The 27,953-nt window shown below is 38.5% G+C and overlaps 2 protein-coding genes across 2 annotated transcripts; one reads left to right on the top strand and one right to left on the bottom strand.

Moving 5' to 3' along the window:
* Window positions 1-313: 313 nt before the first annotated feature.
* On the top strand, window positions 314-27,364 carry LOC134815372 (NF-X1-type zinc finger protein NFXL1-like). The gene is made up of 18 exons (XM_063823903.1): window positions 314-465; window positions 1,280-1,385; window positions 1,528-1,610; window positions 1,937-2,047; window positions 2,161-2,354; window positions 3,736-3,895; window positions 4,055-4,190; window positions 4,402-4,619; window positions 4,854-5,021; window positions 5,214-5,369; window positions 8,500-8,718; window positions 8,848-8,979; window positions 9,748-9,893; window positions 16,242-16,402; window positions 16,661-16,788; window positions 17,047-17,151; window positions 17,365-17,434; window positions 25,874-27,364. Exons 1-18 carry the CDS (start codon window positions 397-399, stop codon window positions 26,017-26,019), a joined length of 2,508 nt encoding a protein of 835 aa, XP_063679973.1. The 5' UTR covers window positions 314-396; the 3' UTR covers window positions 26,020-27,364.
* On the bottom strand, window positions 6,097-7,641 carry LOC134815373 (putative transporter svop-1). Its single transcript, XM_063823904.1, has one exon. The coding sequence runs from the start codon at window positions 7,639-7,641 to the stop codon at window positions 6,205-6,207; it is 1,437 nt and encodes a 478-aa protein (XP_063679974.1). The 3' UTR covers window positions 6,097-6,204.
* Window positions 27,365-27,953: the final 589 nt, after the last annotated feature.

Raw genomic sequence — 27,953 nt, 5'->3', positions numbered from 1 at the left:
GTTCAATCAGTTGGAACGTGTGCATAAATTATATTTATGATAACATAAAATTTAATTGTTTCAAACTACATTTAATTTATTTTATCGTTAAATAACAAATCATATTCTTAAATTCTTCTGCATTGGTCATTTCTTTCCAGTCAATCGCTATTTCACCTTAAAATGTAGCGGCAAATTTACTGGTCTTGATAAAATATATGAAAATATTCCATTCCAATAAATACTTTATATTTGCAAAGATAACTAAATACCTAAATGAACTTGTCTAGTTTTGCCTAGTACAATTAAGAAAATAAATTGTAACCTAAATAACAGCTCGATGGAAGGAGTAAGAAGATGTGGGTTCTAGAACTGGTGGGAGATTAGGAAAAGAGGAGAAAAGAGGAGATTCACTAAATGAGCAACTTGTCTCACCTCAGTGGGAAGAGAGCTAGAGGAAGGGGTCGTGGTGCAGTCACTCAACAAGTAAGAGCCTAGCTGGGGGGGGGGGGGGGTCGTGGTGCAGTTACTCAACAAGTAAGAGCCTAGCTGGGGGGGGGGGGGGGTCGTGGTGCAGTCACTCAACAAGTAAGAGCCTAGCTGGGGGGGGGGGGTCGTGGTGCAGTCACTCAACAAGTAAGAGCCTAGCTGGGGGGGGGGGGGGGGGGGGGGTCGTGGTGCAGTCACTCAACAAGTAAGAGCCTAGCTTGGGGGGGGGGGGGGGTCGTGGTGCAGTCACTCAACGAGTAAGAGCCTAGCTGGGGGGGAAGGGGTCGTGGTGCAGTCACTCAACAAGTAAGAGCCTAGCTGGGGGGGGGGGGTCGTGGTACAGTCACTCAACAAGTAAGAACTAAGAGCCTAGCTGGGGGGGGGGGGGGTCGTGGTGCAGTCAATCAACAAGTCAGAGCCTAGCTGAGGGGGGGGGGGTCGTGGTGCAGTCACTTAACAAGTAAGAGCCTAGCTGGGGGGAGGGGTCGTGGTGCAGTCACTCAACAAGTAAGAGCCTAGCCGGGGGGGGGGGGGGGGTCGTGGTACAGTCACTCAATAAGTAAGAGCCTAGCTGGGGGGGGGGGGGGGTCGTGGTGCAGTCACTCAACAAGTAAGAGCCTAGCTGGGGGGGGGGGGTCGTGGTACAGACACCCAACAATTAAGAGCCTCTGCATTTCTGGGGGTTATGTTATAATTGTGGCTATTAAGGGGTGTTATACTACCCTATACTACAATCTACAGGGAGGGTTAATGTAGGACCTTGAAATCCCCGGTTTATTGTTCGGGTTTGTTTGACATTTAAACTCCCCAGCCTCGGTCCCAGTTATTGTCAGTACCAGGGAGAGGCGTGGCTCCAACACCCAGAGTTGCCGTTCCTGTCACTCCTACATGGGGCCCTACTAAACACAACGGGCATGGTTCGTATACAATTAGTTTTAAATTAGTATTTTACAGAACAATAGTAGTTGAAATTTACGAAATGTACGTTTGCAAATATAGGTGGGTTGAAGATGATACTGAATAATCGGATTCCACGTTTAATGAATATATGTTGTTCAGCGAAAGAAGAGAAGAAATTGCCACAATATGTGATACCGGAGAACTTCCTTAGTTCTGATGAGGAAGAAGAAGTTGACCAGCAAGTGAGAATCTAGTGAAATTTAAAAAAGGATATGAAAATTAAAGTGAAAGTGAAAATGGCGCAAAGTTTGTTTTCCCGTGCTGCAAGATTGAGAATCTCTGTCACTGTTCGTAAATCTGCAATTTTGTTTTTATCGTAGAAATACCTCAAAGTGAGACTAAATGTGACCAATAGTGACCAATAGTGACCAATAGTGACTAATAGTGACCAATAGTGACCAATAGTGACCAATAGTGACCAATAGTGACTAATAGTGACCAATAGTGACCAATAGTGACCAATAGTGACCAATAGTGTAACATGTTGTTATGAAGACCTTCTCTCCAGGTGTTGGTTAAAGTGCTAGGATCGTACGGAGAGGACAGAGAGGGACTCCAGAGCAAACTGGCCGATCTCTACAACACTTCCTCTAGCAGCTGTCTAGTCTGCATATCAACCGTTAGTTAGTGTTTTACTCTTCTATCGGTTTATGTCACAAATTAAACAATTTATCACAATAGCAGCTGCCTTCACAGTACATTTAGTTTAGTCTAGAAAATAACTTGGTACAGGTGCGGCACGCTGAGCCAGTGTGGTCCTGTCCCCAGTGTAGCGACTCCTTCCACCTGGTGTGTATCCAGAAGTGGGCTAGGGACGGTATCAAGGCTCCCTCTGTCCTCTCAGCTGAGCTGTTCCCTAACAAAGACGTTCCCTGGTTCTGTCCTAAATGCAGGGAGGAGTTCTCCAGGAAACAGATACCAACCAGGTTTATATTCTCTAGTTATTTGGGAATATATTGGGAATTGTTTTTCTGGTTTTATTTTAATTTGAAATTGAGGAAACGAATCAGGGAATCAGGGAATTCAAATGGGTTTATAGAAAATGACATCAGAGTTGGTACTAGAAATAGAGATTTATCTCTTGTTTCAAAGTTTCCAATTTGTTCTAATCAGTACGATTTCAACAGAGCTGTAGTGACTGACAAATATATGTTTTATTTGTCAACTTCGCCGCGGTTACACCACTCACGGTCAATGAAAAATCCATTTATAGCAATCCTTGCCCTAACTATTAGAGTAATTCATCTAGAGATTTGACAAACTGAAATGGAATTGCAGAAGAATATTTATAATGTTTAGTGTGCAGTTGCTGAGATGATGACGAGTAATACAAATAAATGTGATATTTTTGACTAAAACATCCCAAATATTCCAGATACTACTGTTACTGCACTAATAAAGTAGACCCAGTGTACGACCCCACCACTAACCCCACCCCTTGCACCAGATACTACTGTTACTGCACTAAGAAAGTAGACCCAGTGTACGACCCCACCACTAACCCCACCCCTTGCACCAGATACTACTGTCACTGCACTAAGAAAGTTGTCCCAGTGTACGACCCCACCACTAACCCCGCCCCTTGCACCAGATACTACTGTCACTGACTAAGAAAGTAGACCCAGTGTACGACCCCACCACTAACCCCACCCCTTGCACCAGATACTACTGTTACTGCACTAAGAAAGTAGACCCAGTGTACGACCCCACCACTAACCCCACCCCTTGCACCAGATACTACTGTCACTGACTAAGAAAGTTGTCCCAGTGTACGACCCCACCACTAACCCCACCCCTTGCACCAGATACTACTGTCACTGACTAAGAAAGTAGACCCAGTGTACGACCCCACCACTAACCCCACCCCTTGCCCCAGATACTACTGTTACTGCACTAAGAAAGTAGACCCAGTGTACGACCCCACCACTAACCCCACCCCTTGCACCAGATACTACTGTCACTGACTAAGAAAGTTGTCCCAGTGTACGACCCCACCACTAACCCCACCCCTTGCACCAGATACTACTGTTACTGCACTAAGAAAGTAGACCCAGTGTACGACCCCACCACTAACCCCACCCCTTGCCCCAGATACTACTGTTACTGCACTAAGAAAGTAGACCCAGTGTACGACCCCACCACTTACCCCACCCCTTGCCCCAGATACTACTGTTACTGCACTAAGAAAGTAGACCCAGTGTACGACCCCACTACTAACCCCACCCCTTGCCCCAGATACTACTGTTACTGCACTAAGAAAGTAGACCCAGTGTACGACCCCACCACTAACCCCACCCCTTGCCCCAGATACTACTGTTACTGCACTAAGAAAGTAGACCCAGTGTACGACCCCTGGATAGCACCACATTCCTGCGGAGAAGTGTGTGATAAGCCCCTAACTTCTAACTGTGGGCACTCCTGTCTTCTTCTCTGCCATCCCGGACGCTGTCCTCCTTGTCCTAAACAGGTTTTTTTATCTTTTACAGGGTGATATTTTATTATTTCTTAAAGTCCCAACATTCTTTTTAATCATCCTGTAATATCGTGTCCTGAATTTTAGCTATTTTAAACATTTATCTGAGAAATTCCCCAAACATGTCTGAAATACTGACTTGAAATGTTTCAGGTGTTAAGTTCATGTTATTGTGGTGGAAGACGGAACGAAACGAGGAGGTGTGGTCAGGCTCGGTGGTCTTGCGGAGGAGTGTGCAACAAACCCCTCCAGTGTGGGCAACATGCCTGTTATAAAACCTGTCATGAGGGTACAACTATTTCTTTTAACTTATTGTCAGTTTAGTAGTAGCAGTTAAATCGAATTCTTCGTTAAGAAAGTCTCAAAATTTCAATTAAAATACACAAAAGGAATAGGTTGTCATCCTCAAAGATTACACCTAAAACCATAACTTTGTGCAGCACACACTACAACTACTAACTAGTAGTTAGTAGTTGTAGAGTAACTAGTAGCCTCTCTAGGAGAGTGCGCGCCGTGTGAACGAGAGTCCCTGCAGTCGTGCAGGTGCAGTAAGGAGTCAGCACTGAGACAGTGCCTCAAATACGACTGGCAATGTGCCAGAGTGTGCAGCAAGCCTCTACCCTGTGGGAACCACAAGTGTATGGAGACGTGTCACTCAGGACGCTGTGAACCTTGTCCACCTTCTCTCAGAGCCACCTGTCCTTGTGGCAAAACACCCGTCAGTAACACTTCTTACTTGTACCCATGCATTTTTTATTGTCATTTTTTAATTTCAAAATTCAAATACATTTTACATCAATGTATTACTATCAAATTTACACAAATAAAGACCAAAAGATCTACAATGAGTCAAAGACATGATTCATGAAGGTTAGAGAACCTTTACAGTCTCCATTTAGTGTATCAGATTGTTTTAGTTTAAACCAGGTCACTAACATTCATACCCCGGCAGCTTTCAAAACACTACCCATGTGACGCGCCAGCGCCCACGTGTGAGTTATCATGTGACAAGTCTCTGCCATGTGGACAACATTCCTGTTTTAGAGTGTGTCACCTGGGACCTTGTGATACCTGCCTCCAAGTTAGAGACAAACCCTGTAGATGTGGCAAGACTCACAAGGTATCTGCAGTGGGTCCCTTGTTATAACCAATAAAACTGTTATCTTATCACATAATTAACATATTAAATATTACGTAATTAATTATTATTTATGCGATTAATCATCGTAACTAAATATGCTAATACACCAGGAAGTGACGTGTGGTCAGGAAGTATTACCTAATTAACCTGCTAATTATGCTAATACACCAGGAAGTGACGTGTGCTCAGGAACTAACATGCGAGATAAAGTGTAACAAAGAGAAGGAGTGCGGGAGACACACTTGTAAGCGGAAGTGTTGTCCGGGAAGAGAGTGTGGCGAGTGTGACAAGAGGTGTGACAAGACATTACCCTGTAGAAACCACAAGGTTAGCTTTATAATAACTGCCCACACACAACCCTTCAATGATCTCTTAATCAGCTATTTTTACTGCTTACGACCAACAACAACTGCAAACGTTAGTCAATAACTCAAAATCAAATTTCCAATGTTTATAACTAACCTGAAGAGTCACGTGTTCATTGAACTTCAAAAAAAAGTCTCCTATCTTACCAAGAAATGAGACATGTTGTTACTCAGAAGACCATTACTCGGTAATCATTGCTATCATATACTGGTACTCTAGTGGGATAGAGGATGTCGTACAATGCAATTGTAAACCGCACCCCACGGAGGGTGCAGCCTGCAGGCGAACCGGAGGATATATTGTAGTGTCTTCTAACCGTGGTTTGTTTCTGCATTAGGGGTCGTTCACATATTACGTTATCACTTTTTGGACAATCTTTAGAAGTTAGAGAGTAGCTAATTGGTCAAAAAATAAGTATTGTGACATGATACCATATATAATAATAAAGAATACTGTGTATCTAATGTCAAACTCAATATCTATAATCAATAACTTTTACTCAAACAATTGCAATGGTTGGGGTTGGAAATTGCAACCGAATATTGAATATCATTTGTTAAAACCACAACCAATAGCATATTAAATAAAGATTTTTTGAATGTTGAGCCAAGAATATAGTTTTTTACCTACAAGTACAAACACGGAACGACCAAGGCTTTGACAAAATTTAACATCGCTTTTGAAATTTAACATCTGGATACCCGAATTGGAACTTTTTGCAGTAGTTGAAACACAACATTTTTATAATTTTTCAAGTAAGATCTCGCTACATCTGCAATCTCTAAAAGGTTTTATTTCACTTCTCTTGGAGAATCTCATACTTAGTCTCCCTATCGTACACCATTGTCCCTACAAATCCAACGAAAGAAAAGAACAGAAAGATACCAACCACAGAATAGGGGCTTACATAGAACAATAAATAGACACACGCCGTCCCAAAAACGCCTCCTATTTTTCCACAACTGTTGATGATACCAGTTGCTGTAGATCGGATGCAAGTGGGGAAACTTTCTGGTATCATGATCCAAAGTGTGGTATTCACAAAGGTCCCGACAATTTTAGCGATTATCGTTGTTGCAAAAGTGAACGATTCATTAACACACACAAATAGTGTTGCTATCAATAGCGACATAATCAAACTTGCCACTCTTATTGGTATGAGCCGGCCTATGCACTGTGCTAAAATCACAGCCGCTATTGCACCCAAAATACTTCCTCCACTGGCGATCGTCAACTTCAACAGATCATCTTGTGTCAAGCTTTGGCATTTATGCTTTGGTGATTGAGCTGCTCCACACATATTAGCACTGTACATCAGGGGTAGCCACACTATCAGGCCATACCCAATGAAAATATTGCAGAAGTACATGACGGAGAGGGCAATGGTTGACTTTCTGTTGTCCTTGTTCAAGATCTTAGAGTATGACCCCAGTTCCTCGTCAACAAAACAGGCCATTTTTATTTTTTCTTGTAATTTTCTTCTGTTAAGCTTGGCCATGGTCCTGACAGCTTTCATTGCTTTGTCCTGTTGTCCACTGACACAAAGAAATCGAGGGGATTCAGGAAGTGCAAGAATCAAGATTAAAGCAGGGACAGCAGGAAGTGAGACAATGATGATTAACCAATGCCATCCAACATTTTTTAGGACTAGAAATGCCGCTCCGCTGACTGCTCCTATGCCACCAGATGCACCAAAAGAAAAAACTAGGACTCCAAAGACTCGATACTTGCTTTCAGCAAACTCAGCGGTGTAGCACACTATGCAGCTGAGATTAATACCAATGCATGCACCAGTCACCAACCTAGTTGCAAGAAAGACCCATTTATTTGGTGATAAGGCGCCACAAATTGCTGCCAATAACAACAAAAGTGTCGACCATTGAATCACAGTTTTCCTTCCGTATTTGTCTGCAACTTTTCCAAACATTATCGCAAACACTGCATAAGAGCCATACATTGATACTGTGATAGCTGCTTCAAAACCTGCAGTTAGTCCCCAATCACATCTCAAAGAAGGAAGAATAACTGCTATAACAGTCAATTCAGCAAAGTCAGAATACGCCACCAGAGCAACTAAGGTCCAGTAAAGATATTGTGCAGGACCAAGTCCTATCATTTCATAGATCTCGTTCAGTTCAAGCAGATTTTCATCCGTAGCTTGTGAGGTTGACCCATATTTGGTGATGGTGGTGTCTCCATCGGTTGTGATTTCCTTTATTTCATCTTCATCCATGTTTCTTGTGGTGGATCATAAAATAAAGGAATAGGGACAAAATATCAAGGAACAGACTCGGGGAGACTTAATATAAACGTACAATGAGCGTAAACGTAATTTACCAGTACCACATGATGAACCAGCATGTGTTTTCTATGAAAGAAAGCTAAGTTTCTCAATAGAGGTTACACTGTTTTACTTATAAATGAATTTACGCATAAAAACTTTACACTTTGTCGCACTATCGGTCGATATTCGTTCTATCAGATATGTGCACTTCAACTTGGTATCGCTGCGTACAACGAGATAAGAACGACATGCCCAATAACTATGGTTAGGGTCAAACGTATTAATTAAGTATACCATTATAACAAGGTTGCCCAGAAGTAACTGCCCACACGCAACCCTTTAATAATCTCTTAATCAGCCATTTTTACTGCTTACGACCAACAACAACTGCAAACGTTAGTCGATAACTCAAAATCAGATTGTCAATGTTTATAACTAACCTGAAGAGTCACCTGTTCATTGAATTTCAAAAAAGTCTTACCAAGAAATATATATTATATTGAGTTAATTTTTAATGCTATATATCCAAGCACCTGTTTTAACTTGTAGTCTCCGCAAATCCCTGCAAGTCACAATTATATTTGAGATTTAACCCTCCCCCGCAATACCCAAATAGTAGCCAGATAACCCTCCCCCGCAGTGTCACCTCCATCTTTTAGATGGGTGTTGGTGAGTCTGGTGGTAGAACTATTATATCTCCAGAAATTGTACCACTTAACCATGCATTCGGTATTTATAATTCTTTATTTTATATCATTACTGATAATACTATTTTAATACTATATGAGATAACCCCCCTCCCTGCAGTGCGTGAGTGACTGTCATCCGGGACGCTGCTACCCGTGTCCGGGGAAGGTGGATGTGAAGTGCGCGTGCGCGCACACCAAGGTGGTGGTAGCGTGCGGGAGGGAGCGCAGCACGCGCCCTCCCCGGTGTAACAAATCCTGTAATGCTGCCCCGGACTGTCACCACGAGACTAGGGAGCCACACAGGTGCCACTTTAAGGCCTGTCCAACGTGTAAACAGGTTGGGAGATCTTATCTTGTAGATAGTTGTTATTTATAGCCATGTTTTATAATGTCATTAATAATGTTATCATGGTATTTCTGTTACCTCTACTTTCTCCTGTAAAAGTAACCCAATGTCCCCCTGTAGATCTGCGGGATGAAGTTGTCTGGTTGCGCCCACGTGTGCGCGGCTCCTTGCCACGACCAAGTTGTGGTACCCAGCAAAGGACCTGGTGAACCTACAATAGTCAAGAAGAGCTGCCCTCCTTGTTCTGTCCTGGTGAGTCTTATTTAAATATATTATTGCATAACATTTCAGTTGAGCTTGGAATGAGTTTTTAATATCGCAAGTTATTCCCTGGCCACTTCCTCCCTGATTTTCTCACGAAATGAGTTTTGCAATCTTGATAATACCAGCTTCCACTTCCGAGATGATGTTAGTGGGCTCTTTAACAGCGGCAATATTGGGAGCTAAACATTTACCTCACAACTTTAGTTTAATGAGTCTAGACATACTTTACGCAGAATTTGATGCTCAGATGTGAAGGGTATCAGCTAGCATACTGTTATAATACCATCAGCAGTCAGCACGTCAAACTACGTTTTTCTGGAGTAATTAATTAATCAGCTCGGTGGTAGGTTGTCCTGACATTTGGTGCCAGTAATTAAAATACCCCGCTTATTATGTGTCTAGTATGTTACGTCATGTCTGGTGGGTAAGTGGGTTAAATTCGCGAGAATTAATATTATACCACCTGACAAACTAACCACTACCAGGTGACAATACTCCTTAATTTCAGGAGCAAGTGGAGTGTTTGTTGACATTACTCCTTAATTTCAGGAGCAAGTGGAGTGTTTTTTGACATTACTCCTTAATTTCAGGAGCAAGTGGAGTGTTTGGTGACATTACTCCTTAATTTCAGGAGCAATTGGATTGTTTGTAAACATAACTCCTTAATTTCAGGAGCAAGTGGAGTGTTTTTTTGACATAACTCCTTAATTTCAGGAGCAAGTGGAGTGTTTTTTTGACATAACTCCTTAATTTCAGGAGCAGCTGGAATGTAAGGGAGGTCACGAGATCAGCACGGTGAAGTGCAGTGAGGCTGCTCCTTACTCCTGTTTAAGACCGTGTGGTAGACTCTTACCGTGTGGTAATCATACTTGTGATAAAGAGTGCCACGATCCGGGCGACGGGTACGTTATTTTAACTATTACTAGTATGCACATTTTAACTGTAATTGTGTAGAGTACAGGTTATACTGAAACACGAACTGAAAAGTCCCAATTTAATAGCATAACTGAAAACATTCCTGAATCGTAGATTTTTTTGATATTTTGGGCAGCAACTTTAGCACTAGTGATGAGTGTGATTAGAAGAAAGAAACTTGTATAATTCGTAAACTATTCAAAGTATGAAATTCAAGGGGTGAAATTTAAAGAAAAAATTGATACAATTCACAATATTGTTAAAAGCTTTGCAAAAAAATTTAAATTAATCATCCTGACTTCCAGTCAAAAAACAAAAAAATAATATAATAAATTAAAGACGGATAAAAACTAAGTACAAACAGTAGCATTGCTACAGGTCAAAGAAGTTCCACTTTCTTCAGAAACGACAGGTAACTGTTTCAGACTGAAGTCCGCACTGTGGGACCTAGTTATCCTGGTCTGAAGAGATCTACTTTTTCTCGTCACCTTCCTCTTCATAACACAGTTGGTATCCACAACCTCCTGGCACAGGCCACTAAGCTGCATGCTGGAAGCTGCCAGGAACTGTAGAGTAAGTCTGTCTGGTCCATCTGCTTTAGCCAGTTCTCGTCTGCTGGATATGGTCTTCAAAGCTCTCTGGAGGTTCTCCCTGTGGACCTTCTTCAGCTGGGACCCCCTGACGGAGAGGATGATGGGTGTTACAGCCGCATCCAGGAAGCTCATCACACTGCCCAGGATATAAGCAGCCCAGGCGTACTCCAGCTTGCTGCTCAGGGTTGTCTTCATCTCTGCTTGGGTTGATGTAGCAGACATGTAGATCAGGAATGTGGGGAAGCCCATGTTGCAGAGCAGGAATATGAAGCCTATTAGACGGATTGTTGCTGTCATCTCCTGTCTTACTTTACTTTCTCTCTTCTGGTTTCTGTACCTGTTCTTCTTTATATTTAACTTCCAGGTGGCTATGATAATGGAGGCTAGTATAACTAGTCCAGCGATAAGGAATGGCATAACGTAGAATATGTAAAAGAAACTGATATTGTCCGGTGCCAGTATGAAAATGTTGGTAGCCAGGCTTTCTCTGGAGCCAGCGTCGAAGGTGCCCCCAAAGAGTTGGAGCACAACAATAATAACCCCGTAGATAGCGCAAGCAGCGTAGATCTTGCAGCTGGCTATCTTCCTGAAGGGCACCAGAATGGTAACTGTTCTCATGAAACTAAGAGTCATGCTGACGAAGACAGTGAGTCTCTGGAGGAGTATCAGGAACATGTGGTGGGTAAACATGAAATTGTCAGTAGTGTGATGTTTGCCGAAGACTGTTCCCAGTTTGCAGTAGTAGGTGAAGAAGCTCACGCAGTTGAAGAGAGCTGTTATACTGATGAGACCGTGCAGGAAACTGCGGATGATGAAGATTCTGGAGACAAACTTGAAACGGGTGGTCCAGTAAAACCTGAGGTAGTGATAGGTTAATATCTTCAAAATGAAAAAATAAAATAAAATAAAATAAAATATAACTTCAAAATTGAAAATAATTTTGCCATCCCAGCCAGTCAACCATAAAGCAAATCAAATAAGCGGAAAGGTTAAAAATTACGTTAGTTTAATTAGACAATTATTTAACAAAACAATTATTATCATTATTTACCTAATAACGAATGCGTTAGTGATGATTCCCAAGATTGCTAGTATCATCAGCACTGCAATTACCATGACTAGTTCAACAGGTTGTGCTGCTGCTCCCAATAACTTTGACATATTTGTTATTGTAGTTCTTGCTAGAAGGAATTAGTGGTTAATATAATAGTTCTCAATATAATTAGTTGTTAATATGATAAAATGCTGGGGAAAACAAATGAGTTAGTTGTGTAAACTATTGGTCTATAATCATCAAGCGTTGAACTAACTTCTGAAATCATAGTTTAGTGTTCGAGCTAGAAGATTCAGGAAACGAAATTAAGTTAACTAAATCGCATTAATACCCAGATATTGAGATATCGGATGATTGAATTTCGTAACGCAATAATATATTTATTAAGGTATACTGGCGATACGTATTTGTCCTTTAAACGAAAGCAAATTTACAATTTTGGGGTTGATTTGTTATTCTGTTAATGAAGCTTCCAATCAAATTAAATTATCAAATTGACCGAATACCGATGAGAAAAAAGGCGATGTAAAGAAAACTTAACAAACTGATGGAATATTCCGTAAAATAAAGTTCCGACTAACAACTGCAACAATAACAGAAACCATATTCGACAAACTGCAAGTAATTTACTACAGGCATTAACAGCAAGAACCGTTTTGCAACTTTAGTTAAATCATTTAGTGGTTTACTGGGGAGCCAATGAGAGGACTGCTCACCAGAACCTTCTCAAGAGAGTCTTTAAAAATTCGAGCAATTTGCACGAAGGTCTCGATACAAGCTGGTACAAGAAGTTTCTAGCCGTTCGCTCTTTAAAACTTATTCTTAACTGAGTAATTAAAATCAATTTGTCTGAAATTTTAAATGGTTTCTTTCAAGAAGGATCAAGCCGGAAACAATTTATGTTTTTATATCAACTACTTAAAAAATATTGCCATTTAACTCTAATTTGAATTATGTTTTTATACCAACTACTTAAAAAATATTGCCATTTAACTCTAATTTGAATAATGTTTTTGTACCAACTTCTTAAAAAATATTACCATTTAACTCTAAAATCTGAAGAGTGGACGGCGGTTATCAGCTTGATTTAAACCTCCAGGACAAAATTATGATTTTGCAAGCTCAAATATTTTTCAGATATATAATTATATATATTATAATAGTTTTAATACTCACTTATATAAATTACTAACAAGTCGAGAAATTAAAATGGATTCAAATGTTTTCCAACCAAGTTAACATTTAGATTTTGCGTTTTGTGTGCCCCAACTTAGCTTACTAAAAGTAAAAGTATGCGGTAAACGTGGGATGTCAAATATTCTCAAATTTTCAGTCTAAAGTTCAGTTAAAGCTACACTAGGATCGTCAATAAGCAGTACATTATATAATCGGGATTAAATGAGTAAAATGGTCAAACAAATGTATTTTTCACAACATTTATTGTGTCTGCTTAAAGCTGTGTTTGTAAACGGCCCTTGAAATCAGAGAAATACACTAAAATTGAATCTTTCACCAGAAAAAAAAGAAGGTTTGTCCAGTACAAACAGTAAATAAGCTCTAAATCTCTACCCCCCTTAATTAATGCTATGATTCCGAACATTTTCATGCCCAGGTTGAGCTCCATTTTCCAATCGGAGGCCGAAATGTAACAACTCGTAGGGGTGTGGACTAATAACTTCCTGGACAACCATATAAATTAATATGGTAAAGACTTCCTGAACAACCATATAAATTATCTGTCAATTTATGTAAATGATCGCCCACCTAGTAACTATAGAGCTGTTGCTTGGACAAGTGTTTCTTATTGGCCAAATTTTGATATAATGAAGGGAGATGCAAACCAAAAATAAGCCAAATTAAAATAATCAATAAAAGTTAATAAAAGATTCAATTAAGGTTTCTTATATATGATAGGTTATAGATAATAGGTCATTTAAAACTTTAAAACTATCCGGCTAGCCGCTCTCTTTAAAATATTCTTCCGACTAATTGGATTCAAATTAAATTGTTTGAAATTTTAAACATTTCAAGATCAAAACAATTTAAATGGATGCTTTACTGACCATCTCCTAAAGGCAAACTGTAGATATGAGACTGAAATAATAAGAAATTCCTTAAATACTGATTTCAGCGCGATATCTCATAATTTTAAGGGCATATCGATTAACTTAAAATTTAAAAATAGGAGAGTAATTGGTTAATATTCGTTCCAGTCTATATTCCGTTTGACATATATGGTTGCTATAAAAACAATATGCTCGGCAAATTTGATTGCTATGATCGTAAACTGTCAAAAAAAGCAAAGCTTTAATTAGTTCATCACTATTTGACTGATACTACCTCATATGTCGCTAAATAAGACCTGCGAAAGTCTCTACAAGTGATCCTGCTCAAAAATCAGAGGCTCTCTTATATATCTGAGATAATCAAAACGCTGTGGGTATGCCAAACGTTGTTAAAGTTAACTTTAACCAGTCATGGGTTAAATAACAGCAACATTATAAAGCTTTGCAAATTGTCATCATCAATACTATAATTCAGAGAATTCTTTATGTCTGTCTGTCTGTCTGTACGACCGCCCACGTGCAAATTAGATGAAAAATAAGAAGTTGCAAAGTAACCAATAACCATTACATAGTAACGAGGGTTGTAACACGCACGTGCACGTGCAAAGATTGAGTTGTGTGGAGAGTGTTTTACAAATTATCGGCTGTATCTTCGGTTGTGCATGTGATGGATATTTTTTGATGCGATAAAATCTGACTTCCAAAGAATAGTAGCTTCCTGTGACCACGGGCTTTCTAGTACATTATAAACTCGTTCTGATTCTTATTATACACAGGAGTCCAAAAAGGAAACCAATCGGTTTTTATTAATATTAACAATACACTTCATCTTTCACTTAACGACTTCACGCGTCGCAGGTCATAAGCAATGATGTTCCGAAATGTGCGATAACTTTGTTATCTTTTATCGGAACACCCTGTAATGTCGAGAGGAAGGAACACAATTATAAAGAAGAATATTAGCACTGACATAACTAAAGAATGCTAACTATGAGTAATGAGTATGACAAGCTGCACTAAACACACTATGTGATAAGCAGCTAGTTGCAGATTGGTGACATGACACTACAGACCCTGCTCGTTATTGAGACCTTGAGCTCGTTCATGACCCATCCTGTTCCTCGCTTACTCCTCAACAATCAGACCCTGATACAAGCTTAACGATCCTGTATCATTCATACCATGGCGTTAAATGTTTAAAAGGCTGTAGCCAGGATTTGTTCATAGGGGGATCAGGCTGCAGCCAGCTCTTGTAATACAGATTCAAAGAAGTTATTAAGACAAATATTATCGGATGATATTCCCCTTTAAGAATGAAATTTGTTGAAAAGAAATAAAAATAATCAATAATATGCACATTTAGGCGGCGAATCAGCGACTGGCGCTGGGTCCCACGTTACATGCCGTCTAACTCTAACTGGGTCTTATATTAATGTATAGACTCCAGGCACATGATGATGGCCATATATGGTCGAAATAGAGCCACTAAGCTGCTACCAAGCTGCTACCACTGTTACGTAGTGCTACATTAGCCCTTAACCAGCCAAGCTAATAGTGGCTTGTAGACTCCACCTGGATCACGTGCTGTGAGTTCTGGTGAAGTGTCCTGAAATAACGCAACAAATTTCCCGCTATTATATTATCAAGTAACACTGTAAAGAGTTCAGATAAACATCTTGTCGCGCCCCATTGTATTAGTGCGCCTAATTTCAAGTTATCAAATCTACACTGTAGATTTGATAACTTATAGTTCTGTCTGGCGCATCTGAGAGAGCGGCTGATCTAGAGCACCCAAACCGTCTCAATAGCTTGCCCCTTGAGTCAGAGAACTCTGATAAGGTAGACTTCCTTGACTACGGGCTCAAGCAGATTATGTTCAATAAACGAGTAGAAATACTAAGTCCGCGTGTGCCATCGATCAATTTATTCTATGTTGAAAAATGTGCTTAAAATGAGGATCTAGCAAACTTTCAGGCACCAAAGATACTGCACAAGACAAATATTTAGGATGCGCTGGAGGTATTGCCACCTGACTACTGCCGCCTATTTAATCTAATCAGTAATCAGGCATTAAGATCTGCATGGTACTTTAGAAAGAGCTCCGTTCCCAGCGATTAAATCTGTTATCACGTGATCTACTATCGTTGTCTCGCCAGTACAGAGTTAAACAGAGTACCAAGTAGTATCCAGACTGGGGTGTCGACTACTAGTTCCAGTTCTCAGGAAACAAGTTCACGTAATCAATATCAGAGCTGCTTTTATCATGGGAGAGACGAGATGTCACATATATGTGAACACACACACCCTGTATGTTCTCTTGTAGACTTAGCTTCTTTCCGGCTGTATAGCTCTGTCAATTGTAGGCAGTTTGTGGTGAGAGCTCCTATCAAGTGCTTTAACAATACTAAAGATCAATCTTTCTAATAGTAACCAAATAATTCGGAAAATGTACTGCCTCAACAATAAATAGAATTTCAATAAATGTGCAACAAATGCAGCAAAAATAAACATAAATTGAAATGTGACTTTTTTCTTATTGAAGAGACAACCGATCTGGCGAGCTAGTTATCCATTATTTATAGGCCAGTTTAACATTAAGATAGACTCATAACGTAACCGCAGATGCAGCACGTGCGAGGAGATGTGCGCGCGCACGTGGGACTGCCCGCACCAGTGTACACGTGCGTGTCACCCCGGTTCCTGTCCCCCGTGCAGACAGTACCTCAGATTACCTTGTCACTGTGGCATTCTACATCTCTCTGTTAAATGCACCCTCTTCTCTGGTCAGCTTTTTATCTTATTACCACTATATTATATTCTCTTAAGTCTTATATCACTGAATAATAAAACTCAGCCAATTCAAGTCCGGTCTCAGAATCCATAAACACTGTCTTTATAGTCTTACTCTTTTTCAGTATTTGGGAATTCTATATTTATTATTTCTGGTGCTTTAAATTGGAAAACTCAATACTCGATTGTCAGGAATAACTGGGCCTATGTTACAAACTGGGCTATCTTACACTAAACTTGTAATTCCGCAGAGAAGAAGGATTTAGAGACTCTGCTGGGTTGTGGAAGTCAGTGTAGTAAACTAATCTCCTGTCAGCACACCTGCAGGAAAACCTGTCATCTGGGCAGCTGCTCCAAACCAACGGAGTGCAAGAAAAAGGTGAAGCTACAGGGGTAACAGGGCACTACAGGGTTAAATATATGGATTTTTCGAAGGGGCGTTTATGTCCGAATTCAGATATGTTCAAACAAGTTCAAATTGAAATAATATGATTTCGCCAGTTATATTATTATTAGTCTTCGCCTTAAATCCACTTTCCCCCCGTTTTCCATTTAATAATCTCTAAGTTGGTTCCAACTTTCAACTATAGAAGTTTTGTTAAAATTAATCAATTATTATTATCTTATTTTCTTTTAGGTATCACTCTACTGTGCGTGCCGTAAAGTTAAGAAGGATTACAAATGTGGGGAGGCGTGTGGGAAAGAGGACGAACTGTCACCCAAGTGTGGAGAGGAGTGTAAGGTGAGGAGTAGTTTCTCTTTCACTTTCACTTTCTATAACACTTTTCTAACTTTTAAAAATTTGAAATTGTTATGACTGTGTGAAAGTAGAACAAGCATGCCGGACATCCCACGGTCAGGCACACCGATCTTTCATAAATTAATATAATTAACTTACATTTAACCGATGATTAATGTTAATTACATTGGTCATGATATTACGTTTTCTGCCCAGATTCCAAAGCAGCCGATAAAGCATAGCGATGTTGAGAAATATGTATCTAACAAAGAGGAACCCGAACAAGGTTTGTAGAGAGCTGAATTGACAGACAAATCTCAGACCCCTCCTTTTTATGTAGTGTTTGTTCGATCTCATATCAGATCCTATAATCATAATGGTTATTATATGTAGTCATACCTTACGAGACATATTTATGTTCGACATAATTCTGGTGACCTAAATGATTTGGGAACGAAAATATGGGAATCTTTTCCGAAAACCGCCACATTTCGTACCCCAAATTAAATCATGGTATAAATCAAGAGGCTTGCATATAATGAACATATTGACACGGGTGCAGAGTTGAGTCTGTACGGAACCTAGTAGTTTCAGATCCTTGTTTAACTTGCCGTACAGCAAGGTCATCCACTACTTTAGCCCGGCGAGGCACATAACTCCCTCTACAACTCCAATGTTGTATGTGGGGATTTTTCATCTCCTTATTTTACAAAAATGAAACCCAATATGTGAGAAAATTGAATACAAAGATCTTCTCTGATCAGCTGTTTCATCTTGTAAACAATTTCTCCGGAGCCTTTGAAAGTTGGCCTCAACTTAACTTATAATCCTCCAGAGGGTATAGGAGACCGACAGTGTTTGTTATCTTCCACTACTCCAGAAAATCATTTTTTAAAGCAATTCATGATCGAATAATAGTGTTCATTAATTGTTTGATGAATCATATTTAAAACTTACTATATTGATAAGTTGATAGTAAATCGATAAAGTCATAATTTAGGAAAATACGTGATATATATTATAATAATAAGAAATCGAAGTTTATTAACACCACTTTTAAGATAAAACTGATAAAACTGATAAAACTCAGCAGTGTTCAATCTAAACATCCCAGAAAAGTACTTGAATAAGATAAGGACTGGTAACGTATGCTTGAAAATATATCGCTAAGTCTAATGACAGAAAATGATACTTATATGTAAAAATCTAACACCAATATTGACCAAAATAAATTATCGATAAAGTTTTTCAAGTTCATGAAGGGCAGTTTAAACAGAAAAGTTTTTAGAAATGCTTTAAAGGATTCCAGTGATTGAGCCGATGAAATAGTACCAGGCAGACGATTGTAGATATTTAGAGAGAGCCACTACAGAGAAGCTACGCTCACCAAACTTAGAGTTAAAAGATGGTACAATTAGTTCCAATGTGTGACCATGATGTGAGTACCTAAACAATAAACATGTCTTACAGATAAGTTGGTGTCAATCCTAGCAATGCCTTGTGAGACAGCAGTAAGATTATGTTTATCATTTACTATATTTTATATGAACTTATTCTCGTGCACAATTTGTTAAAGGACCCATTTGAAGACATCATCTATCCGTATAGGGACAGTTTCATCACGTCAAATCAGAATTCTATGATTGAATTCTATGATTGAATCCCAATATGTCGAGCTATGGGCATTATTCTTGACAAGATCAAAACCAATATATCCCGCAATCAGTCAACGAATGAGTATTATACTTCAAATAAAATCTTTATAAAAGTGGTAGAACTCTAATTCTTGAAACAATTTGACGAGTATTATCGAATTTCGGCCCTGTCAATTAGTATTAAATCTATTGGCAACAAGGCCACACGCGAAGAATACAAGACAATCTGAGTAAGGGATCGTTCACATATTACGTAATCAGCTGAGAGGGGGGGGGTTTCTGAATGATAACGCTAGTGTAATTTTGACACAATAGCTACGTGTAAAACTGATTACGGAGGGGAGGGGGGGGGGGGTAAAATGTTCCAAAAAATGATTACGCAATAATATGTGAACGACCCCTAACTGATGAGACAGGAACTGTCAACTGAATAAGAACCCCCCGACCGGACACCTCTAATAGCTCTGTCGAGACACAAAGATACTGAGATTCCTGTCGAGACATATCGAAATACTTTCTAATACCTTGTAACATACCTGTCTAAAGTTAAATACTGCACCAATAAATCATCCGATAAACCTGTCGATATTTGTAATGAATTTTGATAGTATTGAATTAAACTAAATCCAAGTCAAGTCAAATCAGAATTCTATGATTGAATTCTATGATTGAATGATGAATCCCAATATGTCTAACTATGGTGAATCCCAATATGTCGAACTATGTTTGAATTAAACTTAACCCAATCCAAGCAAAGTTATTCTCCCCTCTTGTGTTCATTGTCTTATTAGTTCTTGCGACTGGGGACGTTAGATTCCAGTCGAAAGCCTAGGCCACTTAACAAGCTTTTGCTTCATTACAAGAGATTAAGGACTGAATTTGAACTACAAAAGAAATTACTTATTTATTATTAATGAAATATAAAAACATAACCCTGCTCACTAATCACCCACTAAACTAACTACCTTAGTTGGTAATATTATGAGGGGTCTAATTTGGTCCTTTTCGGGCCAAAGAACTATATTTATAACAGTCCATATTTTTACCCCCCATAATTTAACCCCCCGAGTCAAATTTTGGTGTTCCTTTTGGTATATCAGTCATAATATGATTAACGTTTCTTTCATTTACGTCCAGAAGTATGCTTACGTTATTGTTTGCTGAATTGAAGCTAGTTCTGGTTCAAAAAGTCCGATTTGTCTACTATTCCCACCATCCTTTCAATTTGAGGGGTTAACTAGGAACAATTTAAATTTAAATTTCAGATCAGCAACTTCAGATGAATAATACAAGTTCAGCAGCAGCTGTTTCGTTGCAGTGTACAATTCGATTTGAGATTTTTTCACGAAAGGAAAGTCGCAGTTAAAATTGTGGGGGGTCGAATTTGGTTCTTTTTGGGCCAAAGAACCATATTGGCATATTTATAACAGTCCATATTTTTAGCTCCCATAATCCCCCCCCCCCCCCCCCCCCAATAATATTACCGACTAAGGTAATCACTTTCAATGGTTATATCTATAAACCAGTTAAAGGGCTCGTGATCCTGCAGTTCTTACTCTGCTAAAGAAACGGCCAAATAGAATATGAGTTAACAGCCGTAAATTACGTCATGCCTTGCGAAACGTTCAATATTGATTACCTTACTCGGGATTATTATGACCGGGATAAAGTGGCGGGTTTAGGGTAATTTCGCCATATTTTTCCCGAACCACATTTTCACCGGTCGTTAATAAACCCGCCGACTCAGCTTTTAGGGTTCCCAAGGGGTATGGGTGCTCATATTTTAATGGTTGTCTTGTATTCACTAAAGAAGACTATTGGGACACTTGTTGTAGGTTTTTCGACTTCATTTGGCTAAAATTGCAAAAAATTCACCTTTTTGCCCAATTCTTGTCATATATCCTTATTGTCAAAGTTGATTTAAATAGGCCAATTTTTAATTTCTTAGGTAGTGAATATCTTTACATAATGAAATAGGACTCAAAGTAAAAGTAACAGTTAAATTAAAACTCGAATTAATTAAAACGGTCAATAACATGAATCAGTTTCATCAGTCATTTATTCATAATTCTAAACAATGTGAACGATGCATTCTTTCGAAGATTTTCTACAAATTGAGTCATAATGGTTATTTGATACACGTAAATTTGACCAAAACCCATAATCATGGGTAGAGTGGACCGCTGCCAGTGTCTCTCTTTCCCAAACAAAAGGAAATGATATTAATTTGATTGACCGTTCTCAAATGCAAAATGATACCGAGAATGAAATCGGTCGCTCGCTTTTCCCATTCATTCACGGCTTACGAATTGTAATAAGTTTCGATTGATTACATCAATCGGATGCTGTAAAAATCTCTTTGGGTTGCGTTCGGGTCGATACCTTGTATTTCGGGGTAAGGGTGGTAGTTATTACTTATTGAATTAGCTGAAGTTTATTGAATCTTTATTGCCAAGTACAGCTGCCTTTGGGTAGTTCTTCTTAATCTATTACAATTGTAAATGAATGGGAAAAGCGAGCGACCGATTTCATTCTCGGTATCATTTTGCATTTGAGAACGGTCAATCAAATTAATATCATTTCCTTTTGTTTGGGAAAGAGAGACACTGGCAGCGGTCCACTCTACCCATGATTATGGGTTTTGGTCAAATATCATCTCTTTTTGATTATAATGTCAGGGTACTTTATAAAGTCGAAATATAAAGTTCTGATATCTTCATTAATAAGGAGGAAGTTTCAACGATTTCGAAATTTTTCCTTTAAAAACATTTCCTTGTGTTTAGGTAAGCATATCGGTCGATCACTGACTGAATATGCCACTTAATACTCATTCAAGTTGGCATTAAATTCATATGTAATGACATTAAACTGTCGTGGCAAAGCAGAATTTGTTGGAAATCACGAATGAGCAAAATTCTCACCTTTCGCACGTGCAAACTTTGAGCGGACGTTTCGTGCGCATCTAATATTGAATCGCCGTAAATATTTGCATGTAATTGTTTTATATATAGTTTAATAAGCATGCAAAGTTTGAAAGTATTTCAAGAAGAACTGTAATCACAACGGCACTCTAAAGTTGACAGAAAATGACGAAAACAGCAATTTTCAGTGATTTTAGCAATTTTCTATCAATTTGGGCGTGTCCCCACGTGTGCAACTTTTTGACTTTCAACTTTAAAACTAGCCTAATGCACAATTAATACCTATAGAAAGCAGAACTGAGCTCCACAACCCAAGGCATGGCCCAACACCAGAGAATACTAAATCGCAAAATTGACGTTTTTATAAAATAATTCTTCAAAAAAGCACAAACTTCAATGACGAATATCTTTATGAAGGAGCAAGCTAGAAAAACTTTCTGGTAGATTTTCAGAATGCTTGAACAATTATCTGAGGTGAAAATTTCCTCAGATTTTGAATACAATTACTTTTTAATGATGTAAAATCATTTTTAAAAGTTATTACTTTTTCAAAATTCAAGTTTTAAAAACAGTTAACTTGATGACGTCATCAAGGGGTGTTCATGACGTCAAATAATTTGTTTATACAATGTAAACTAAAGTGTAAACAATTATCTTCAAGACCTGTGGTCGGAAATGGCTGTATCTTTTATACTTTTGAATCTATAGACAATTAAATACAGGCTACAATTGACTGGCAAAGCGTCTATCCCTGAATATATGTATGTATGTATGTATCACGACAATCTGTCGTAAAACAGGGGTTCCAGAAAACCCATTTCCCGATGCTCCTGAAACACGAAATTTTTTTTACAGTCGATTTGGTCAACGTCTAGACGCCCTGCAAAGTTTCAAATCTCTAACTCAATTTTAACATGGTTTTTAAGGCACCTGAATATGGCGATTTTGGGTTTTTTACCGAATTTCGTATAACAGTGCTGACGAGTATTTTATGCAAATTTCTTAAAAATCTCAACTTAACTATTTTATTTTTTATTCCTGTCATCTTTGACATCAAATTAGTATGTTTTGAACTAAAAATAAATCTGCTGAACGACTTCCGATGAGTCTTAATGCCTGAAAAACTTTTGCCGGAGGCGGCGGCCTTCGGCCGCCGCCTCCCACCGGAGTGCACGCTTCGCGTGCACGAAAGAGGCTAGTAACGTGTACCAAAGGGGGTATAATAGTAAAGGGGGTATATTAGTAAAGGGGGTATAATAGTAAAGGGGGTATAATAGTAAATGGGGTACATAGTATACCCACAATAAATGCAACGGTCGTGCTTGCCAGCACTGTGACATGTAATGCTAATTCAAAACAACGAATTTGCTAGAGTCTACTTTCAACAATTATTGATAATTCGACTTGTTTCACAAGTTTTAGCAATGCGAAAATTTCTGAACCTGCTTATCTCTAATAAGGAAATTTACATCTCAGACAAAATTTTTGAATCTAAAATTGAAAGGTTGGACACCGGTAAAATGGCGACCGGGAAAATGTGGTGGGTTTTGAGCAATTTCGCCATATTTTTCCCGAACCATATTTTAACCGGTCGTTAATAAACCCGTCGTAATAATCCCGAGTAAGGTAGTTGATTGGTTTTGTCACGTGACCAGCCAGACAGTTAAAGAGGTTCTCATAGTGCATTATATGTACATTATATGTGCATTATATGTGCATTATATTTGCATTATATGTGCATTATGTGTGCATTATATGTGCATTATATGTGCATATTACATAATACACACTATTATTATTATGTCGCAAAAATATAGCCATTAACAGTCTAGTAGGCTCCAACGCAGATAAATAAATAAAATTTCAAAATGCGATAACATCAATAAATAATAACGTTCGAAGTTATACTTAAAACATTTTGAGCTGTTTCCAGTCTGTTTATCCATAATTTCTTTCTTTCTTAATTACGTCTTCTTTGATGAGCCTTTCTCTGCTTTGGTCGCCTTCCTATTCTTCTTGTATCCCGTCCGTCCGTCCTTTTTACCAGTTCCCTTCTTCTGCTACTCACCTTCTCTCTGTTGCGGCTCTGCTCCTTGTTAATACCAGTATAATTAATCCAGCACGCCTTTTTGCACTCCTTTACGCACTCATTGGTGCAACATTCGGTGAACTGTAAACAGTTTTTCATACATTTTTTAACATTTCTTGATTTTTCAATCCTGTCACCCGTGATGCATCTAGCGTTACATTCAGTGACCTGCGTACAATTCTTCATACAGATTCTACTTTTGTCTGATATTTGAACCATCTCACCTACCCCCGTAGTACATCTAGCTGTACACCGCTCATCACACATCTCCCCTATACAGACCCCCTCTGACATGCACAACTCCAGGCAACTTCCTCCAGTTTCTCCAACTAAAGCAGTTGCACTGTGGTTCAGCTCCTCAGTTGAACTGGTGCAGGTGATACAGAAAGCTGCGAGAACTGCAGAGAGAGCAATCATTATTTCAACAACGAGCCGGATACATTCAAAGATGAAGAATGTGAATAAAATGAACATAAATCTGCAGACTGGCTCCTGTTAGAGTGCTTCTTAACAATAACAGACTTAAGAGTGTTGCTCCTTCAAATAACATGTTTCTTCCGCGGTCGTCATGACGCTCTGACGAGTGACGTCACGCTCTGACGTATCTTGTTGTATTATGTTGTTCAAGTACGAGGTATCCATTTAATATGTAGTTTATCATTTACTGTATTTTATATGAACTTATTCGCGTGCACAATTTGATACAGGACCTGAGGACCCATTATTGACATTGTGACGGTTTTTTTAATGAGAGGCTGAGCTTGGATAGCCCACGAGAGGATAGCATGAGGATGCTCTGCCCGCCTCTGGGGTATTATATATATGGCAACCCTGGGGAAGGTTACACCATGCATAAAAAAGGCAAAACTGTAGTGTAAAAAAGTGTAGTGTAAAATAGCCTAAAATAGCCTTAAAAATGCTAAAAAGTGACATTTTTTTCTAACCAAAGCAATGGTATGTTTTACCTTTGGAAATGCACTTAATGTAAAGACTGATTGGAAAATAATAGGAAAAAAAGAAGATTTTTAGAAGATAATTTTGTTAAGTGTAATTAAAAGTGTTAAAAAGTGTACCTTTTTTACTACACTCTTTACTCTTTACTCTTTAAAAAACCCACAAAAACCCAAAAAAAACCCAACTTTACGTGAAATTTCCATTTTGGGAAAGGTTTTTTGGGTTTTTTTGGGTTGGTCACCCCCCTACTTGAGCAATAGCCGGGCAAGAAAGTGTGAGAAAGTCTCCTCTCAGTTAAATGACACTCAGTTAAAACCCATCTTTAAAAATTCACATTCGGGATGCCATTCCAAGTCTAGTAGGCTCTAATTTTGATCTCCAGACTCCAACGCTGATAAATCGATTAAATTTAAAAATGCGATAACATCAATAAATAATAACGTTCGAAGTTATATCTAAAACATTTTGAGTTGTTTCAAGTCTGTTTAAATCCATAATTTCTTTCTTTTCTTATTAAGTCTTCTTGGGTGACCTGTTGGTTGTCGAATATGTCATTGATGGTGAGGTAATAGTCCTGGAAATATTGCCCTCTCATTTGGGCAATAGCCGGGCACTGTCCAAGAAGGTGGGAGACAGTCTCCTCTTCGTCGCCGGTATTGTGAAGGTTTCATCACGTCAAATCAGAATTCTATGATTGAAATAATAACGTTCGAAGTTATATCTTCAACATTTTGAGCTGTTTCAAGTCTGTTTAACTCCATAATTTCTTTCTTTTCCTATTAAGTCTTCTTGGGTGACCAGAATTCTATGATTGAATTATATGATTGAATCCCAATATTATGTCGAACTATGGGACAAGATCAAGAACCAATATTTCCCGCTATGAGTCAACGAATGAGTATTAAACTTCGAATAAAATCTTTATAAAATTGATAGAACTCTAATTCACAAAAGGATGAAAAGCACTCGGAAATCATCACTACTATATTATTTCCGAAAGAAATAAATGTGTATATATATATATATATACACATTTATTTATTTCGGGAACTTAAATTCTTGACAAGATGTTTAAACTTTAAACACTAACTTGTCTCCTCCCCCAGGACCCAAGAGGAGATGGAGAGGACGGAAGAAGACGGAGGAGCCCTCTCAACCCTCCTTCATTTCCAATCACGGTGCTAAGATATCAGCACTCTTAGCATTGTGTGTTGCGCTCGCTGGAATCTACTTCTGCACTCTGGAACCCTAGCGAACACTATCCCAATTCCCACATGACGCGGGCATCTTTTATCATAATCATAACCTAAATTTTACCATTTATAGTTTATAAGTTATGAGTTTTATGGGGATAATAATTAATATGCTGTTTAAAAGCAACCAGTAGGGAATTATTTAGTTAGTTTAAGTTTGATAAATCATGTATCAACTAGCAGCAGCCACCGATTTTCTGAAGTTTTAATTCTACAACAGGAAGTAATCCAAATATAGTCAAGATTTTCGGAAATTAAAGAATAATCAAATGATTGCAAACCATTGCCGCGTTAATAAAATGAAGCAGTTTAATGAGAAATCACAGTAGCTCTGATATCTTTACCGAATGCAGAAGCGAATTAAAGTTTGGCGTCACTTCCATATTCTAAACACATTAACTTTAAGGGTGTGTTTTCAAGTTAAGCTGCGTTTCAAAGTATGGGACCCTGATCTTATAATTAACCTTTAAGTTCGGGAATATTCTTCCGCGAAAGTTTTATAATTAACGTTTCATTATGTATGCACACATTGCATTACATCATCGATTATTGGTATTTATGGAAAACTTACCCTGAATATTGTCTAGCCGAGAGCCAAATTAAAAAAATTTGTCGCTGTATTCTGCCTCAAAAATTGTCAAGTTTGGGAAATCTCGATAAATATTTTTAAAATCTTTGGGTGTCTACGTGGCGTAATGGCATTCTCGTAGACATTTCCGGAATACTTCATACATGTCAAAACAAGCAGGAACATATTATGAACTCAGTTAACCTCTATGTATATATGAACGAAATAGCAACTGTGTGGTTTCCTACTAATACACGCTACATGACAAGCTGTCACAAAGAGTCCATTGTATAAATCTCAGCCCTGTCACTAAGAAGATTGGTCATTAGTGACCAGTCTGCTTAGTTTCATAGTTAAAGTTTAGTAATGATACTGTTAGAACCAGTTTTCAGATGTGTTTTATTATGAAGGGGGTTGTTGAATCTTTACACCAATATTCAGGGTGCTTCTATCATCTATAGAATGATTGGTTGTATACCATAGTATATTTAGTATATAAGTATTAGCACAAGTGTTGACAGTTTGAGCATGTGTGGTTGTTAACATATATATAGATTTATATATAAATATATTGATTGGGGATGAATGTTTGCGAGCTTTTCTTTGTGATGATCGTAGCTATAGTTTTCGTAAGATTGGTTTTTAAATACGTTTGATTATTTTCATTTCATGATATTGGCAACAAATTGAAATACTAGTACGTTTGATTAAATGGTTTTGAGACTGATCAGAAATTTTGTAATAATTAAGTTGAATATAAAAATTTCTGAATTTATAAGATGTTTCCGTTGTCACTACTGTAATTAATAGTAAGTATCGAGCCGTAAGGTTGAAATAATGAAAAACTCCTTATATTATTAGGCCCTGCTGTAGAAATGCTTGATAGATTTCAGCCGTGAACTTCCTCCCGTCCTCCAACTGAAACCAAACTCCCAGTACCTCAATTTGGTTTCATACGATCATCAATTAACTTACTAATTTTGTGAGCAAAGATTTCACCCAATCTGTCAAATTTGTGTTCAGAAATTTTGATATTTGAAAATGGGACAGAGTTTGAAATATACAAATTTTTGTTTTGTTAAGTTTTCTGCTGTGGGCTTCCTCCGACCGAAATCAAAGTTCCAGCACCTCAATCGTGTCATATGCCACCTATAGTTGACTGACTAATTGGTTGCGGGCGATAAATTCAGTCAAAACTGTAAAATTTCGATCCTGGAAATTTCATCTTCGAAAACTGAAAATGGGACAGAAAAAAGGACAATATGATTTTGCGATTTTCTTCGAAATTTTGAGTTCCGGTATCTCAATTTGGTTTCATACCATCATCAATTTACTAACTAATTGGTTTCTGAGCAAAAAGGTCAC

This window comes from Bolinopsis microptera, chromosome 5 (assembly GCF_026151205.1).
Source record: "Bolinopsis microptera isolate Bmic1 chromosome 5, MBARI_Bmic_1.0, whole genome shotgun sequence".
NCBI lineage: Eukaryota > Metazoa > Ctenophora > Tentaculata > Lobata > Bolinopsidae > Bolinopsis > Bolinopsis microptera.
This window is presented reverse-complemented; position numbering and strand designations above follow the sequence as displayed.

Coding starts and splice junctions, on each gene's coding strand:
- LOC134815372 (XM_063823903.1), top strand. CDS start 397: ATGAGCAACTTGTCTCACCTCAGTGGGAAGAGAGCTAGAGGAAGGGGT. Junction 466..1,279: donor GTGGTGCAGTCACTCAACAA/GTAAGAGCCTAG, acceptor TAAACTCCCCAG/CCTCGGTCCCAGTTATTGTC. Junction 8,980..9,747: donor GCCCTCCTTGTTCTGTCCTG/GTGAGTCTTATT, acceptor CCTTAATTTCAG/GAGCAGCTGGAATGTAAGGG.
- LOC134815373 (XM_063823904.1), bottom strand. CDS start 7,641: ATGGATGAAGATGAAATAAAGGAAATCACAACCGATGGAGACACCACC.